Raw genomic sequence first — 18,015 nt, forward strand, 5'->3', positions numbered from 1 at the left:
GCACCCTCCACAGAGCCCGTCCCCAGCCCTCCCGTCCCTAGGCCTCAAGCAGGCTTGGTGACCCCCTGGATAAGGTTCCTCTTGTGCCGGCCACGGAGCACCCACTGCGGGCTGGGCTGATGCCGGGCCTTGGGGTGCCCCCACCCCTGCTCCCAAAGAGCACAGGGACTCCGGGGAGACCGCCCCCTCAGCACGGAGAAAGCAGGCTTCGAGGGTCAGGGCACCTCACTGACTTAGGGTGGGTCAGGGACCCGAGTGGAGTTTTGAAGTGTGCCTGCTGCGGTCAGCCAGGACAGTGGTCGGCAAACCGCGGCTCACGAGCCACATGCGGCTCTTTGGCCCCTTGAGTGTGGCTCTTCCACAAAATACCACGGCCTGGGCGAGTCTATTTTGAAGAAGCGGCGTTAGAAGAAGTTTAAGTTTAAAAAGTGTGGCTCTCAAGAGATCTCAATCGTACTGTCGATATTTGGCTCTGTTGACCGATGAGTTTGCCGACCACTGAGCCAGGAGCTGCCCGGGAAGGGCATTCCTGACGGGAAAGCCACGTGGGCGACCGCCCAGACGTGAGGAGATGCCAGGTGCCCTAGGCATGGGGGCCGGGGGGGGGGTGCTGGGGGCAGAGGAGGCAGGGAGGGAACTGGGGGGGAACGCCTGGGATGCTCCCTGGGACGGTGGCCAGTCCTGCCACGAAGGGGAGCCAGGGGCAGGCCAGGCTCCAGGGGAGGACTCCAGGCTCCCAGCTTTCCAGGTCCCCTAAATTCCTTACCACAAAGGAGCTCTGACCTTGGAGGGGTACCCCCAGGGGAGAAGTGGGCCCAGGATACTCCCTGGCCAAGGCAATAGCCCTTATAACCTGAGACACAGGCACCAATACTTCGGGGCCCAAGGAACAGAAAGCAGCCGATGACACGTGAGAATGCTCGGTGGCCAGTGCTGGGGATGGGGGATGTCTGGGGAGACTGAGGCAGGGGGCATGGGGGACCAGGCAGGGCTGGAGGACAGGCTGCCTCTGGGGCAGCTCTCTGGCTCCAGGAGGGTCCTCCATTTATTTTATTTATTTGTATTTAATCCTCACCCGAGGATTTTTCCATCGATTTCTAGAGAGAGTGGAAGGGAGGGGGGAGACACAGAGAGAGAGAAATATTGATGTGAGATACATGCCCTTGACCGGAATCGAACCCGGGACCCTGTAGTCTGCAGGCTGACGCTCTATCCACTGAGCCACACCGGCCGGCCAGGGCGAGGGTCCTACCGTTTAGTCCTGAGATGAGCACCCAGAGCTGGACGGCAGGCTCAGCCCCGGCGCCCACCCGGACTGACCGGACAGTGACCGGGTCTGGCTGGAAAGGAAGAAGGGACCCCAGGGACGCAGGGCGGCCTGGCCCGGCCCAGGAGCCGGGAGAGCCGGGAGAGCCGCTGGAAGGGGCGTCCGGCCAGAGGCGAGGCTGCAGCAGGGGACCGCGGGGCTGGGGAGAGCTGGTCACAGATGGGGATCTGGGGACACAGGAAAAAGGGGCTTTGTCCTGCCACAGGCAGGAAAGGCCAGGCCGTCCCCCGGGACCAGGGGAGGGGCCCGCAGCTGTGGGGACAGAGAGGCCTCTGTGAGGGGCAGCGCCCAGCTGGCTGGAGCCCACAATCCCCTGGGGGCCCGCCTGGCGCAGGAGAAAGAGGCCCCAGAGTCGGCGGCGTCTGCGCCCGGGACCCTCGGCGAAGAGCGCCCAGGGGAGCAGGAGGGGGAAGGGGGGTCCCTAGAGGGGTGCGCTCCCCACCCTTACCCTCCAGGCCACCTGGGGACAGGTTGTGCGTGGAGTGCCAGGTCCCGCCCCTCGGAGAGGTAGGCGAGCAGCCAATCCGAGAGAGGCCAGGAGGGAGGGGACCTGGGGGGACCCGCCCCCGCCGCTCGGGCCTCCGCGCGCCCCCGGCCCCTCCCGGTGCGGCTGGAGCGGCCGGGGCCCGGGGCCCTTCTCCGGAAAATCAAACCGGGCTGGCGGCCTCGCAGCCAATCGGGGAGGAGATGGGCCAGCCTCGGCCAATGGCCGCCGCGGATGCTAATGAGCGCTGACGCCACGCGGAGGCCCATTCAAAAAGTAGCCGCTATTGTCGGGACGGGCTGCGTGCGCCCGCCGGGCCCCGCCGTCGGGCCGCGCGGGGACCCAGCCGGGGGCGGGCCCAGGACGGAGCCCGGCCGGCAGGCCCATGGCCGGAGCCGCGATGGCCGAGCCGGGCCGCGCGCCGCCCGCCGCGCCCGCCGAGCCCGGCACCGAGGGGCTGCCGCGCGCCTTCCTGCAGAGCCTGCGCACCCTCTTCGACATCCTGGACGACCGGCGGCGCGGCTACGTGCACCTGCGCGAGATCGAGTCCCGCTGGCGGGGCGCCGACACGCGCGAGCTGCCCCGCGGCGTGCTCCAGGGCCTGCGCCAGGTGGCCCCGGCCAGCGGCTACCTGACCTTCGAGCGCTTCGTGGCGGGTCTGCGCGCCTCGCTGGGCAGCGCCGACGACGGCCCGCGGGGCCCGGCGCGCGCCCCGGCCCGGGGAGGCGGCCCCGCGCGGCCCGGGGGCCAGCCGCCGCCGCCGCCGCCGCCCCCGCAGCGCCTGGTGTTCGCGTCCGCCGAGGAGCCGCGGACCATCCTGGAGCGGAAGCCCCTGCCGCTGGGCGCGCGCCCCCCGGCGGTCGGCCCCGGCGGCGCGGCCCGGAGCCTGGAGAAGCTGTGCGTCCCGGCGGAGGCGGCGCCCGGCCTCGCGGAGCCCGAGCGGCCGCAGGGCCCGGCGCTGGAGCGGAGCCCGAGCTCGGACGCGGGTGAGTGCGGGCGGCTCGCCTGGTGGCTCCTCACCCCGGCCCGCAGCTCAGACCGGAGCCCGGGAAGTGCAGCCGGGCATCTCCCACCGGGGCGGGGACCGGGGCGGGCGGCCCCTCCGGGTGCCTGCGCCCGGCGGGGAAAGGGGCCTCTGCCTGTCTGTGCGCTCAGGGGCCAGGGGCCAGGCCGGCCCTCCCCGCACCACAGCGAGGCCACCGGGAACCCGCTCGGTACCAAACCTGAGCCGGGCCCTGCGGACTCTTCTGTGCGGGGCGCTCCGCCTCACGTACCCGCCCCGCACCCGCCCTCGGCCTCTCCCTCCAGGGCAGCCGAGAGGGGCCCCCAGACTGCGGAGGGCCCTCTGTCTTCTCAGTCCTTCTCGGTCGGACCGCGAAGCTGGAGGGTTAGGCCACTGCCCCAGGAGGCCAGGGCGGGCAGAGGACCGGGCCTGGCTGCCAGCGGCGGGTGGGACTCCGAGGCCTGGGGAGGAGCAGCCTCGGGGTGGCCAGCAGGCTCCCCGCCTCGGGCAGGGACGGCAGGGACGGCGATGGCTGATGTGGGGCTCCCCCGGGGCGGGCCCAGCGCTTTCTGTGCCGCCCGCTGCTCGCCAGCCTCGCTGGACTCGCCCATCTCTGCCCACGGGCCTCCCCGCTGGACGTCCAGGGCGCTGTTAGGTGGGGACCTGGGAGCCGCCTGTGGACTGGATAGTGTTCCTGGGCCCAGGTTTCCTGGGGTGTGACCCCCCCCCCCCCCAGCCTCCCTCTGCCGGCACCTTCCCGCCACACAGCACTGCAGGTTGGGACGGGAACGCTGGGCGCGCCTGGAGCCTGAGCAGGGCTGGCTGGCGGCCCACACACCACCTGTGCCAGCCTCTGGCCGTGCCCCCGCCAGGCACACCTGCACCCACTACTCGCATCACGCGCCCACTCCCACGGCCTCTAAAGATGAGCTGATGAGGTGGGTCATGCTAGGGAGCCCAGAGAGGGGCCCTCCACACTACACAGAAGCCGACTGGCCCCCAGGACGCTCTCAGGGAACCTGGGCTTCCAGCTGCAGGTGGACTTGGGGCTGCAGACGCTCCAGTCAGGTGGTGCCTGCACCTTCTCTGTGCGCAGAGCGAGGACTAAGCGCACCGGGATCCCCACCTGGAAGTTGGGTCCCCGCCACCCACGGCCCCATGTGTTCCCGCATTAGCTCACCCTTAAAGGCCCGGCTACACGGAGGGGAGTGGAGAAGCTCAGAGCCCCCCCCACCCCACCTCAGTACCTGCAGCCTTTCAGCCCCAAGGTGGGCACTGGAGGTGCAGAGACAGGCTGGGCAAGCCCTGGCCCTTAGAGAGATCAGGCCCTGTGCATGTGTGTACACACGTGTGTCATGTGCGGACATGCATTTATAGGCCTCAGGCCTGCGTGAGGGGAGCTGGGGGGAGTCAAGTGGGGACCAGACCCCAGCCCGGTACAAAGGTGAGGGACGGGCGGGGCTGTCCGCTGCCTGAGACTCCGGGGCTGCACTGATATGGGGAGGGGCCAGAGAGGCCCCAATTGCCGATGACCCCAGAGGCGATGACCCCAGAGACGAGCAGGCATTGCCGGGGCGGTGGGAGCGAGGTCAGGAGGGGCCTGGGAGCCAGGCTGTGGGTGGAGCTGCCTAGTCAGGCCCTCACCTCTGCTGCAGGTGCAGTGACCTGCAGGGCCTGGGAGCTGGGCGTGGGGGACCCCCGGCGGGCCCCCCGAGCCCGGGGCGAGCGTCGGAGGCACACCATCACAAACGGAGTGGACTGTGAGCTGGTGAGCGGGGCCCTGGGGCACTGGGACTCTCCATCTTGCCTGGGATTGGTCTCCTGGACCATCGCTCTGCCTGGGGGGGCGGCCAGGCCTGGGGTCCCAGGAGTGGCCTGTGACAGGAACGGGCTCAGTTCTCAACACCTCCCCTCCCCCAAGCTGGAACCACCTGAGGACTGGAAGGGCCCAGGGTCAGGCAGGAAGTCCTTCAGGGAGATGGGGCCTGGGTGCCCCGTGGCAATTGGCTCGGCCCCTCTCCAGAGCTGCCCCTGCCCCAGCCTGGGCCCCAGGCTCCCCGCTCACCTCAGGAGGGGCCACGGAGCTCCGGGCATCGGCCCAGGTCCCCGGGGAGGCCTGTGTGGAAGGCTGGGCCCCCGGGGGAGGAACAAGGCTGTGCTCCTCGCGTGGGAGGGAGGGTTCCGGTGCAGGGCGTCCCTGGGTGAGTGCATGCGGGCCCGCACCACGTGTGTGCGCTGACGGGCACGTGTGTGCCCCGCGTGGCAGCTGAAGCAGATGGCGGAGCTGGAGCAGGAGAAGGAGGTGCTGCTGCAGGGCCTGCAGATGATGGCCCGGGGCCGAGACTGGTACCAGCAGCAGCTGCAGCGCGTGCAGGAGCGCCAGCGCCGCCTGGGCCAGAGCCGGGCCAGCGCCGTGAGTGACACTGCCCGTCCCCGGCAGGGTGACCCTCCCCCCCCCACAGTGACACCACCCCTTCTCCGCACCCCGGGCTGCGTGGGACTGCCCACCCTCTTCAGGGCGCAGCGGCTGTCCCTCCACCGGGGTGCTGGGATCCCCCACAGCAACGCTCCCCGACCAGCAGCACCTCAGACTCTCGGTTCTGAGCAGGAACTTCCGGGGGCAGGAGGGCCACCTGAGGGGCCTCCTCAAGGCTCGGCGGCTGGTCCTGGGCTGGCCCTGCTCTCTGACCAGCCCTCCGCTGCTTCCTTTTAGGAGTTTGGGGCTGAGGGGAGCCCCCGCCCGCTGGGGCGGCTGCTGCCCAAGGTGCAGGAGGTGGCCCGCTGCCTGGGCGAGCTGCTGGCTGCGGCCTGTGCCGGCACGGTGAGTGCCCCGGGCCCCCACACCCTGTCCGGGAGGCTGAGCCAGGGGTGCCAGGCCTCCTGACTGTGCCCTCCTGTAGGCTCTGCCCTCGGCCTCCTCGGGGCCCCCGTGCCCCGCCCTGGCCCCCGCCTCACCCTCGGCGCCTGGCTGGCAGCAGCAGACCATCCTGATGCTGAAAGAGCAGAACCGCCTCCTCACGCAGGTGAGGAGCGTGCGGGGGGCCGGGGGGTGGCTGGCCGCCGGGCGGGCCCTGACTGCCCCCCACCCGCCAGGAGGTGACGGACAAGAGCGAGCGGATCACGCAGCTGGAGCAGGAGAAGTCCGCCCTCATCAAGCAGCTGTTTGAGGCGCGCGCCCTCAGCCAGCAGGACGCCGGGCCCCTGGACTCCACCTTCATCTGAGGCCACGGGCACGGACATGGCCTCCCGGCCGGACACTGGCCCTGGGCAGCGCCCCTCGATCCCAGCCTCGCAGGCTGACGACCACCCGGCTGGCCTGGACACGGCTCTCCGCGTCCCAGTCTGGGCCCCCCCAGCCACAGGTGGAGCCGGCAGGGGGCTGCCCCCAGGATGCCCTTCCATCCTGGCCTGGGGATGCGGGCTGACCTGGGCCAGGGCTCCACTGTGCGGGCTCAGCCTGAAGCTGCTGCTACCACCCCTTTCTCGCGGTCAGTGGGTCCCTCCTCCCGGTGTCCAGGTGTCCTGGTGTCCAGCCTGCCTAGTGTTTACAGCTGGCCTGTCTCCCTTCCCCCCCCCCCCTCCTGTAAAAAGGTCCTGGCCACGCGGGGCTGCACTTCTGACAGCAGCCAGCAGAGGGCACCACCTGCATGCTGGTCATGGATCCTGAAGCCCCCACTGAGGTCTCACGTGGGGGCTGGGAGTAGGGGACCTTGGGGGGGTGGGCTGGGACACCTGAGGGCCAAGCAGGTGACCTCTCTCAACCCAGGACACCCAGACGAGGGGCCCCTCAGCAGGAACAGATGGAGGGGGTGGGGATGGCGCTGATGGGGGCATGGGGTCTGCCTGTACCTGGTTCCAGGGACCCCCAGGATGGAAGAAGGTGCCTGGAATTGGGCTGGAGACTCCGGGCCCCAAGTCTTCCCACCCCAGCCTGGCCCCAGGTCTGGGCTGGGAGACGGCATGTTGCTCAGAAAGGGGAGCTCGGTACTCAGAAGGAGGCTGGACGGGTCCTCCAGGGAGGGGGGCGGGGGAGCAGGTCCGGAGGGCAGGACAGTCTCCGTCGGGCACCCAGGCAGACTTGCAGGGCGCCCGTGCCAGCCAAGAGGGCCTGCCCACGGGACTCCCCAAGTCTTCCTCTCCCATGGTTCTTGGATCTGCCCCTTCCTCTCACCCCATGACCAGTCCCCCAACTTAGCCCAGGCCCTGAGCCCACCCTCACTGGGGGGGGTCCCTCTGCTCCCCAAATGCAGCCTGTGACGCTTCTAGAACTGAAACCCACGGTCCCCTGCTCCGAGTCCTCCCGTGATCCCAGCACTTGCAGACCCAGGCCCCAGTGGTGCAGCCTGGAGCCCCCACCCAACCCTCTGGTTTCGGGCTCTAGCTGTGCAGCCCACCTCTTACCTCTGGGCTTTGCACATGCTGTTCCATCTGGAACGTCCCGCCCCGCCTCCCCTGGCTACTCCTCCCTGGCCCTCCAGGATGGGTCAAAACGGCCAGGAATGTGGGGAGACAGGACCTAGGTCTGCCCCAGGGGGCTGCCATCAGGCGACCTCCCCGTGAAGCTGGCCCTTCCGGTAGCAGGGGTGACCTGGCTGCGCAAAGGACAGGGAAGGCGGCCTCCCTCGGCCCCCGTGTTCCATGCAGGTGGCATCAGTTGCCCGTGTGGCCCTGCAGCCTCAAGGGCAGGATCTCAGGGGTCCCTGGTTGGCAGGGCCACTGGCAGAGGCAGACGTCTGGAGAGGCCTCTCAGGCTGGCACCATGGAGCAATCCAATCCGGGCCCTGTGCTCTGGACCCCGGCTTCCCCACTAGATGCCAGAAGCAACCAGAATGTCTGTGACACACGGGCAAACTGCCCCATGAGAACCTCTGCCCCCGAGGGGTGCAAGTTCCAAGGGAAATGAGCACCTTCAGGCTAAAAACAAGTTTTCCAAACACAAGGAAAGACTCCGCCGTGGGAGCCACAGAAACAACAGACTAGATACCCCAGCTGTTGGGATTACCAGAATCTAAGGTAACTTTTATACGTGCAAGGAAATAAAGGCCCGTGAACATGTGAACAAGGAACCGTCTATGGTTTCTTTTTTCAAAATAGGTTTTTCTTGATCTTTAGAGAGGAATGGAGAGGGAGAGAGAGAAAAACATTGATGAGAGAGGGATTCATCCATCAGCTGCCTCCTGCACGCCCCACCATGGGGGTCGAGTCTGCAACCTCAGCATGTGCCCTGACCAGGAATTGAACCGGTGACCTCTTGCTTCCTGGGTCCGTGCTCAGCCCCTGTGCCACGCCGGCCAGGCGCTATGCAGGTTTTTCAGAGGGAAATCTGCAACCTCAAATCTGTAACATGGAGTGCAAACCCCAACTGGGATTTTGCAAGAATGGAAAAACAGTCTCATCCCATTCCAGCAACAAAGAAAGCGAGTCTATCCAACTTGGGCCGGTCCCAAGGCAAGATTCGTTAAATGTTTTAAGATGTGTTGTCATCCACAACATGAACAAATCAAAGGAGAAAATACGACTGCAAGGAATGCAGAAAAAACATGCAGCTGTACGCAATTCATGTTTGTAAGAAACTTCTGGGAATGAGGCAATTACATAAGAGCCCTCCGCGAAACAGTCGGTGGTGAAATGTCGAAGGCACGCTCCCCTGACCAGGAAGGAACCGGGGATGTCCACACCTTTGCTGATAAAGTCTTAGCATTAAGTTTTTTTTAAAAATATATATTTTGTTGATTTTTTACAGAGAGGAAGGGAGATGGATAGAGAGTTAGAAACATTGATGAGAGAGAACCATCGGTCAGCTGCCTCCTGCACACCCCCCACTGGGTATTATGTGCCCGCAACCAAGGTACATGCCCTTGACTGGAATCGAACCCGGGACTCCTGAGTCCGCAGGCTGACGCTCTATCCACTGAGCCAAACCGGTTAGGGTGAATTATTAAGAGTTTAATAAGATTCTGATTACAAAATGAATTCAAAAAAGGCCATTTAATTACTATAAACCAGCAAAAAAAACAACTTAGAAAATGTAATTTAAAACTAAAATTGTATGTTACAAGTACTAAGTCTAAGAAAAAGAAAATATGCGAGACCTTTAGGAGAAAATTACTTAAAACTTTTTTGAAAGACCTACAAGAAAACCTGTGTCCATAGAGAAATAAACCCTGGTCTTGGATAAAAGGCTCCATGTTGAAAGGTTCACGTTCTGCCCTGGCCAGGCGGCTCAGTTGAAGCGCCACCCCCTACACCAACAAGGTGTGGGTTCCATTCTCCATCGGGGCACGAGTCTAGGTTTCGAGTTCAATCCCCAGTCGGGAGGCAACCAACCAATGTTTCTTTCACATCAATGTTTCTCAAAATCAATAAGAACATATCCTCAGGGAGGATTTAAAAAATGCATGGATGGCCCTACCCTGTTGGGCTCAGCGGGCTCAGTGGATAGAACGTCGGCCTGCAGACTGAAGGATCCCTGGTTTGATTCTGGTTAAGGGCACAGGCCCAGGTTGTAGGCTCCTCTGCTGCGGCCGGAGCGAAGGCCTGGGTCCCGGGTGCTGGAGGAAAACCGGTGCCAGCAGCCAGGGGAAGGAAGGCCTAGTGCACGAATCTTCGCACAACGGGCCTCTAGTACACTATTTCCTTACAAGAAAGTAATCTAAAGAAAAGACAATGTTATTAAGGAAATCACGAGGTCCCAGCCGGCGTGGCTCAGTGGTTGAGTGTTGACCTATGAACCAGGAGGTCATGGTTTGATGCCCGGGTCAGGGCACATGCCTGGTTGCAGGCTCGATCTCCAGTGGGGGCGTGCAGGAGGCAGCTGATCCATGGTTCTCTCTCATCACTGGTGTTTCTGTCTCTCCCTCTCCCTTTTTGTGATCAACTTAAAAAAAAAATTTGTAAGGGAAAAAAAGGAAGGTCTGCTCCCCCAGGACAGGGTCCCCTGTGCCCACCTGAGCCTGCAGTGCCCAGGCCGACAGGCAAGCTCAGCAAGCGTCTGTGGAATGAGCACATGAGCCTCCCCCGTGAAGGACCCTGGTTTCCGACGGGGAGACTGAGGCAGAGGCAGCCCAGACCAGGGAAGGTCCCTGCCCTTCGAGGTCTGATTCCTGTGGAGGGGGCCTCTGGGACCCCTCTCTGAGGGGGGACCCTCCACACCGCTCTCCAGCCCTTTCCTTCCCGAATTCCTGCCGGGGCCGGGGCCAGGGCCAGACATCTGGACCCCACCCCACGGAGGTTCCCCAAGGCTGCCGCGCCCAAAGGCTGCCCCGCCCGGTGGGCTCCTGCCAGGGCTGCCTCCCGCTCGAACCCCCACCGCCCACCCCCTTCCAGACCCTAGCTCCTCGCCAAGGAGGGGCCTTCCCACGCGGCTCCCTGCCTCCTTCCCAGGCTCCTCTGGGCCCTGGGCCACCCGCTGGGCCCCTCCAGGGCAGGTCCCAGCTCCGTCCTCTTGTGCCTGCTGGGGCTCCACCCAAGGACAGCTCGACTCCGGGAGCCCTGCTCGGCCTCGTGGGGCGAGGTGGGGGTTCTGGGGACCGGCCAAGGGGGGCCAGCCTGCAGCGCGCCTGCCGTTCATGCCCTTTTATGGCCCCGGCTCCGGCCGCCTTCGCCGCCTCCTCTCAGCCTCCTGTGCCAGCCTCTCCCTCCGCGGGGCTTTCTGGGGGAAGAAAAGACCCGGGGAGGGGGTGTGGGGGGGAGGGTGCTGGCGGGAAACCGGGCCTGGGCCCTTTGCCGGCCCCACCCGGAGACTCGCTGCTGGGGCTCAGCCAGGCGGGCTTGGAGGAGGCTGAGCCAGGCCCCGGTCCCCTCCCTTCCCGTCAGGGTCCTGAGCGGGAAGAAAGGCTCCTTTGCTGGGCCCGTGACACCAGACCCTCCGCCCGGGCAGGGATCCCAGCCCAACTGTCCCCTGCCCCCTCCGCCCCCCTCAGACGCTGCCCTTCTGACCCCTCCCCCCGTCGCTGGCACTGCCGGTGGGTGGTCTTGCCACAGGGCTTCCTGCCTGTTCCCTGGGTCCTTCTCGGGGCTGGAACTCCCAGTCCTCCAAGTGCATGAAGCGGGGTGGCCTCTGGCCAGGGAAAGGGCATGTGGGGGGTCAAAGCACAGAGGCCGGGCATTCGGGGGTGGAAAGACCGAGCTGGATCCGGGGCTGCACTGGCCACCCCCGGAGGTTTCTCAGCCTCTGTCCTCCCCTTGGTCCTGGGACCCCTGGGACCCAGGTCAGGCTTCACGCTGCTCAGCTGTGAGCTCCCCGCACCCCGAGGGCAGCCCAGCCGGGGCCAGCTCAGCGTCCCTGTCCTCTGTGCCTGCAGCCAGGGCCGGGGCCAGGGCCAGACATCTGGACCCCACCCCACCGAGGTTCAGGTGCCTGCAGCCTGGGCCGGGTCAGCTCCGGTGCCTGCAGTCTGGGCCGGGTCAGCTCCGGTGCCTGCAGCCAGGGCCGGGTCAGCTCCGGTGCCTGCAGCCTGGGCCGGGTCAGCTCTGAAGCTGCTGGCCCTTTCTTGCCGGAGGGGCCGTAGTGACCCAGCCTGCCTGGGGGCCAGCCCAGCCCAGCCCACCCCTATGCAAGGCCTCCTGCCCAAAGCCACGACCACCCCCGGAGAGATGGGGGTTCTCTAGGTCCTGCCCCAGGGGAACCCCGGTGTCCACAAGCAGACCCGGGCAGGCCAGCCCTTGGGGTCAGCGGGCAGGTCAGGGGTGGAATCCGGGCGGCCGGCGGGGATGAGCCTTCAGGGGGAGGGTGAATGGGTGGGAAGGAGGGTAGGCAACAGCCTCCGGTGCCGGTGCGGGGGCTGCTGCGACCGGGGCGCGGGGAGGGCAGGTGACTCACCGCAGCGCCTCTCACCTGCGCCGGCGGGAGCCCGCCCGGGAGCGCGGTGGGCGGGGCCTCAATCAGTGGGCGTGGCCAGCGGGGCCTGGGCGTGGCCAGCGGGGCCTGGGCGGGTCCTCGCCCCGCCCCCCGCGCCTACCCCGCGCCCCGGGCCTGGGCCACCCGGCTCCCGCCGCCCTGCCGTCCGCGCCCGGTCCGCCCGCTCCGCCCATGGCCGGGAAGCTGCTGTCGCTGCTGCCGCCGGCGCTGCTGGCCGCCGCGGGCCTGGCCGGCCTCCTGCTGCTGTGCGTCCCCACCCGCGACGTCCGGGAGCCGCCCGCCCTCAAGGTGCTGCGCGGGCACCGGGCGCGCGGGGCGCGGGGCCGGAGCTGCGGGGCGCGCGCGGGGCCAGCTGCGCCCGTGGCTGCCAAGACCCTCCCCGCGCTCCGCTCCCGGCCGGGCCTGGGTCCCCCGTGCCTGGCGGCGCTTCCGGGGAGACGCGGTGCCGGAGGCCCAAGTTTGGGGAATACCCGCTTGCCGAACCCTCCGGGAGCCATCGGGGGCGCTGGTGAAGGGCTGCTCTCTGCTGCCCGATGCGCCCCAGGCCCCGGCGGGACCCCGGCACCACAGGGCACATCAGTTCAGGGCTCAGCCTAGACCTGCTGGGCAGGCCCGGCCCAGGGAGGCCTCCCCGCTCCCCGGAGGTCCTGACAGAGAGGCAGCTGCTCCTGAGGGGGCCTGGAGCGGGGGGCGGGGGGGGGGGGGAGTGAGGGGGTGTGGGGGTGGTCAGACCTGGTGGGTCCCAGGCCCAGCCTCCAGGAGTCGGCTGATTCCCTTAATTCCTTTTTGGACCGTGGGGCGGGGGAAGGCTTGGTGTGTGTGTGTGGTGGGGGGGGGGGGGGCAGGGGGGGGCCCCCGGATGGCCATGGCAGCCAAAGGCCTCCGCCAGGCAGGTGGACGGGCAGGGGGGGTGGTCGGCTGGGCGGGCAGAGTTCCTTGGTGGGGGGAGGACTGGAGGGCCCTTCGCCCCCAGCCCTGCCTCGGGGGCAGGTGCAGGGAAGTGGGTGCTTATTTCGCTCTGACCTGCAGGAAGTGGGGAGGCCTGCTTCGAGACTGGGGGGGGGGGGGAGGGGAGGAAGAGCTGGCCTGATGCTTCTTCCTGCAGCGGCTTCACTCCCGGGGCCAGAGCTCCATCCCCAGGACGAGATTCCGAAGGTGGTGGGTCCTGGGACTCTGAGCTGACCAGCCCCTCGGCGTGTGGTCGCCAGGACAGCCCTGCCCTCCTGACCCTCTCCCCCCACCAATCTGTGCGGCTGAGGCTGTCCTTGGCCTGGACTCAGGGTGGAGTGCGGTGGGAAGTGGGAGTGGGCAAGGGATGGCCTTCAGGCCCCTCCCTCACCCCTCACCCCTCACCCCACCCCCACCCCAGTACGGCATCGTCCTGGACGCGGGCTCCTCCCACACGTCCATGTTCATCTACAAGTGGCCGGCGGACAAGGAGAACGACACGGGCATCGTGGGCCAGCACAGCTCCTGCGACGTGCGCGGTGAGGGTCCCCCGAGCGCGAGGCGCACCCCGGCCCGGATGCCCGCTCACTGTCGGGCCTCGGGCCTCTCCGACCTCGGCCTCTGCACCCGAGCAGCCAGGTCCCTCCGCCTGGCGCTCCAGGCGGGAGCCGCAGGAGCCCCCACGGAGAGGCTGGGTCCCGGGCCTGGGGGGGCTGTGGGCACTGCCGGTCTAGAAAGGAGCCCTGGCCCAAGAGGGGCCTGGACACCCCAGACGGACAAGAGGGGCTCGGAGGAGCTGGCGGGCACTCGCCCTCCGCAGGCCCCCGGAGGCCAGGCCCCGTGGGCAGTGCCCAGGGCTTTGTCCTGCACCTGTGCGCACACCCACTGCCCCGGCGGCACCTCAGAGACTCTGGGTGGGACACGGGTGCCCCTTTGTCTGTGAACGTCTTTGTCCTTAAGCTGCCACCTGGTGTGGGAGCCCCCGCCCCGCCCCGCCCTGTTGGCCCCCCTCAAGGCTGACCGCCAGGCTGGAGCCCAGCTCACCGCCTCCCTCCAGGTGGCGGCATCTCCAGCTACGCAGACAACCCCTCGGGCGCCGGCCGGAGTCTCGTTGAGTGCCTGGACCAGGCGCTGCGGGACGTGCCCGGGGAGAGGCACGCGGGCACGCCCCTCTACCTGGGAGCCACGGCGGGCATGCGCCTGCTCAAGTGAGTATGCCCACCCCCGCCCTTCCCGGCCCTGGGGCCCCACAGCAGCCTGGGCACAGGGTGGGCCCCGATGCCCTCGGCGGCAGCCCTGGGCGGGGGCCCTCTGGGCCGGCACCGTGGACCCCAGGGCCCGGCCGCCCGGGAAGAAGCCGCTCAGAGGCCTCCCTGTACCACAGTCTGACCAGCCCAGAGGCCTCGGCCAGCGTGCTGGCGGCCGTGACGCAGACGCTGACCCAGTACCCCTTCGACTTCCGTGGCGCCCGGATCCTGTCCGGCCAGGACGAGGGCGTGTTTGGCTGGGTGACCGCCAACTACCTGCTGGAGAACTTCATCAAGGTGGGCCCGGGCCGGCCCCGAGGGGAGCGCGCGCCCAGCCCCGGCTGACCCGGCCTCCACCCCCCACAGTACGGCTGGGCCGGCCGGTGGTTCCGGCCGAAGAAGGGGACGCTGGGGGCCATGGACCTGGGAGGCGCCTCCACGCAGCTCACCTTCGAGGCGGCCAGCCCCGCCGAGGACCCGGCCAGTGAAGTCCAGCTGCGGCTCTACGGCCAGCAGTACCGCGTCTACACCCACAGCTTCCTCTGCTACGGCCGCGACCAGGTCCTCCAGAGGCTGCTGGCCAGTGTGCTCCAGGTGCCCCCGGCCGTCCCGCCCCCAACCCCTGTGCCCTGCGGAGGGAGGGAGGGGCAGGAGGGGACAGGGCAGGGCCAGACAGCCGCCACTCTACCTGGGAGCCACGGCGGGGAGTGACCCAGCGTGGGCCAAGGCTCAGTGGCCGGGGGATGCCTGGTGAGGGCCCGGCGGGGGAAGCAGGGCCAGGGCCAGACCTCAGAGGGCCTGGAGGGCCTGGCCAGGGGTCTGCTTTTAGCCCAGTGGCAATGGGGAGCCATGGCTGGCTCCTGAGGACAGAAGTGACGTCACCAAGTGGGCTTGGGGGAGGTTCATCAGGCTGGGGAGGCCCCCGGGGTCCTGGGGTGGGCAGTGCTTATAGTGGGGTGGTGAGACCCCCACCTTCATCATCTCCCAGACCCACAGCCTCCACCCCTGCTGGCCGCGGGGCTACTCCACTCACGTGCTGCTCCGGGACGTGTATGAGTCGCCATGCACCGCCGCCCAGCGGCCCCCGACCCTCAACAGCAGCGCCGGGGTCAGCCTGAACGGGAGCGGCGACCCCGCCCTCTGCCGCGGCCTGGTCTCCGGGCTCTTCGACCTCGCGTCCTGCCCCTTCTCCCGATGCTCCTTCAACGGCGTCTTCCAGCCGCCCGTGGCCGGCGACTTCATCGTGAGTCCAGGGGCCGGGGCGGGGCCAATGCCGGCAGCGCCCGGGGCCGGGGCTCAGCGTGACCGCACACCCCCCGCCCCCACCCCCGCAGGCCTTCTCCGCTTTCTTCTACACTGTGGACTTCCTGCGGACGGCGATGGGGCTGCCCGTGGCCACCCTGCAGCAGCTGGAGGCCGCCGTGGTCACCGTCTGCAACCAGACGTGGAGTGAGGTGAGGCCAGGCGCTCGAAAAGTCGAGGGGGCCCAGCTGGCGGGGCTCAGTGGTTGAGCGTCGACGGATGAAGCGGGAGGTCACGCCCACAGGCCAAGGCTCTATCCACTGAGCAAACCAGCTGGGCTGGGCCTTTGTCTTTCTACCCGCGTTGCCTGTGTGTGTGTGTGTCTGTGGTGTGTGTGTGCTCGTATGTGTATGTGCGTATGTGTGTGTGCGCGTGTATGTGTGTATGTGCACGCGCTTGTGTGTATATGTGTGTGTGCTTGTGTGTATGTGTGTGTATGTGTGAGGGCTCATGTATATGTCTGTGTGTATATATGTGTATGTGTGTATGTGTGTGTGCTTGTGTGTGTGCATGTGTGTGTATGTGTGAGGGCTCATGTATATGTGTGTATATGTCTGTGTGTATGTGTGTGTGTATATATGTGTGTGTGTATGTGTGTGCGCGCGTGTGTGTATGTGTGTGTGCTTGTGTGTATGTGTATGTGTGTATGTGTGAGGGCTCGTGTGTATGTGTGTATATGTGTGTGTATGTATGTGTGTGTGTGTGTGTGTGTGTATGTGTGTGTGTGCGCGCATGTGTGTGTGTGTGTGTGTGGTGCAGCACCTGCTGGCCACCCCTCCACCCCACCTCCTGGGGTCTAACACCGCCCGCCTGTGTCCCAGCTGCAGGCCCGGGCACCGGGGGTGGGGGCCCGCCTGCCCAACTACTGCCCCGTGGCCATGTTCGTGCAGCAGCTGCTGAGCCGGGGCTACCGCTTCGACGAGCACGCCTTCAGCCGGGTGACCTTCCAGAAGAAGGTGGGTGCAGACAGGAGGGCCGGGGCGGAGGGAGGGCCGGGGCGGAGGGGCCCTCCGGGCTGCGTGGAGGCTGAGGCTGTGCCCGCACCCGCAGGCCGGGGACACGGCGGTCGGCTGGGCGCTGGGCTACATGCTGAACCTCACCAACATGATCCCCGCCGACCCGCCGGGGCTGCGCAAGGCCACGGACCTCGGCTCCTGGGTGGCCCTCCTCCTGCTCTTCGCGGCCCTGCTCCTGGCCGCGCTGGTCCTGCTGCTGCGCAGGGCGCGGTCCGCCAAGTCGCCCAGCGCCATCTAGGGACCCGCTGGGGGAGGCTGTCCCGGCCCCGTGACCCCTGTCCCTCACCTCACCCCACACGCAACATCGCTGCTGCCGCTAACGCAGCCCGGAAACCGAGGCGGGGACTCCAGCACCCACTCCCACGGGGCCGGGTGGGGGAAGGGCTCCGGATCCAGCCCCTGCAGCCCCTGCAGCCCCGCTCATGGCCGGCCTCCTGCTCCTCCTGCTCCCGAGGGTGGGTCATGCCAACACCCGCAGCTGCGACCTCAGCTGGGCTCCCAGGAGTGGAGCCTCTCTTCCGATCCTTGGGGCCTTCAGACCCCCCAGCGGGTCTGTATTAGGGGAGGGTCTGTATTAGGGGAGGGTCTGTATTAGGGGAGGGTCTGTATTAGGGGAAGGTATTAGGGGAGGGTCTGTATTAGGGGAGGGTCTGTATGAGGAGCCCACGGGCTGGGTGGGAGCGGCCCTGCACCTATTTGTAACATTTTGTAATAAAAAGTTTGTCCTAAAGCAGTGTCTGCCCCGCTCCCCACAGCTGTGCTGGCCACCCAGCCACTCCCGGTCCCCAGGGTGGCCCTTGGCTCTCCCCACTTCCTCTCCGAGTCCCGACCTGGGCGGTGCTGACCACGGCCCCCTGCTCCGCGGGCCTGGCCGGGAGAGGCTGCTGGCCGGCCAGAGGCCCTGAGGCTCCGGCCAGCAGAGCCCCTGCAGACCCCGACCTGCGTCAGGGACCGAGGCCAGACCGCAGGCTGGGCCCGGCGAGGGGTCGGGGAGTGGAGAGGCGAGGGCAGGTCGTGGGCAAGGCAGGCGCCAGGGTCCAGCAGCGCTCGAGAGACTGGAGGAGGGGCAAACCCTGTGGGTGGGTGTGGGGAGGTGAGATTGGGGTGGGAGGGTGCTGGGCTCCATCCCCGGGAGGGAGGGACCTGCTGAAGAGCCTGCTGTGGAGCCCAGCGTGGCCAGCGAACAGGGAGCCGGCGCGCCTCCTGCTGGAGGTTTTTTCACACCCAGACACAGCTGCACCCACCTGCGCTCCCGCAGGCTGCCCTGAGCGTGGGGGCGTGTGAGTCTCATGGGGAGGCGTGGGGAGGTGTAGGGGAGCCTCACGGGGAGGTGTGGGGGGCGTGGGGAGCCTCACGGGGAGGTGTGGGAGGCGTGTGGAGTCTCATGGGGAGGTGTGGGGAGGTGTAGGGGAGCCTCACGGGGAGGTGTGGGGGGCGTGGGGAGCCTCATGGGGAGGCATGGGGAGGCGTGTGGAGTCTCATGGGGAGGTGTGGGGAGCCTCACGGGGAGGTGTGGGGGGCGTGGGGGGCGTGGGGAGCCTCACGGGGAGGTGTGGGAGGCGTGTGGAGTCTCATGGGGAGGTGTGGGGAGGTGTGGGGAGCCTCATGGGGAGGTGTGGGGAGCCTCACGGGGAGGTGTGGGGGGCGTGGGGGGCGTGGGGAGCCTCACGGGGAGGTGTGAGAGGCGTGGGAGGGGTGGGGATCCTCATGGGGAGGTGTGGGGGCGTGGGGAGGCGTGGGGAGCCTCATGGGGAGGTGTGGGGGCGTGGGGATCCTCATGGGGAGGGGTGGGGGCGTGGGGAGGCGTGGGGAGCCTCATGGGGAGGTG

At 67.4% G+C, this 18,015-nt stretch overlaps 2 protein-coding genes across 2 annotated transcripts; both read left to right on the forward strand.

The window, feature by feature from the left end:
• The first annotated feature begins 2,196 nt into the window (after window positions 1-2,196).
• Window positions 2,197-6,381, forward strand: SAPCD2 (suppressor APC domain containing 2). The gene is made up of 6 exons (XM_008152639.3): window positions 2,197-2,797; window positions 4,470-4,582; window positions 5,081-5,227; window positions 5,528-5,635; window positions 5,715-5,837; window positions 5,908-6,381. The coding sequence occupies exons 1-6, from the start codon at window positions 2,197-2,199 to the stop codon at window positions 6,034-6,036; spliced, it is 1,221 nt and encodes a 406-aa protein (XP_008150861.3). The 3' UTR covers window positions 6,037-6,381.
• Window positions 6,382-11,765: 5,384 nt separating this feature from the next.
• ENTPD2 (ectonucleoside triphosphate diphosphohydrolase 2) lies at window positions 11,766-16,764 on the forward strand. The gene is made up of 9 exons (XM_054726777.1): window positions 11,766-11,962; window positions 13,044-13,161; window positions 13,680-13,830; window positions 14,007-14,166; window positions 14,236-14,463; window positions 14,858-15,112; window positions 15,204-15,323; window positions 15,993-16,127; window positions 16,222-16,764. The coding sequence occupies exons 1-9, from the start codon at window positions 11,846-11,848 to the stop codon at window positions 16,423-16,425; spliced, it is 1,488 nt and encodes a 495-aa protein (XP_054582752.1). The 5' UTR covers window positions 11,766-11,845; the 3' UTR covers window positions 16,426-16,764.
• Window positions 16,765-18,015: the final 1,251 nt, after the last annotated feature.

The sequence above is a fragment of the Eptesicus fuscus genome, chromosome 15 (assembly GCF_027574615.1).
Source record: "Eptesicus fuscus isolate TK198812 chromosome 15, DD_ASM_mEF_20220401, whole genome shotgun sequence".
Taxonomy (NCBI): Eukaryota; Metazoa; Chordata; class Mammalia; order Chiroptera; family Vespertilionidae; genus Eptesicus; species Eptesicus fuscus.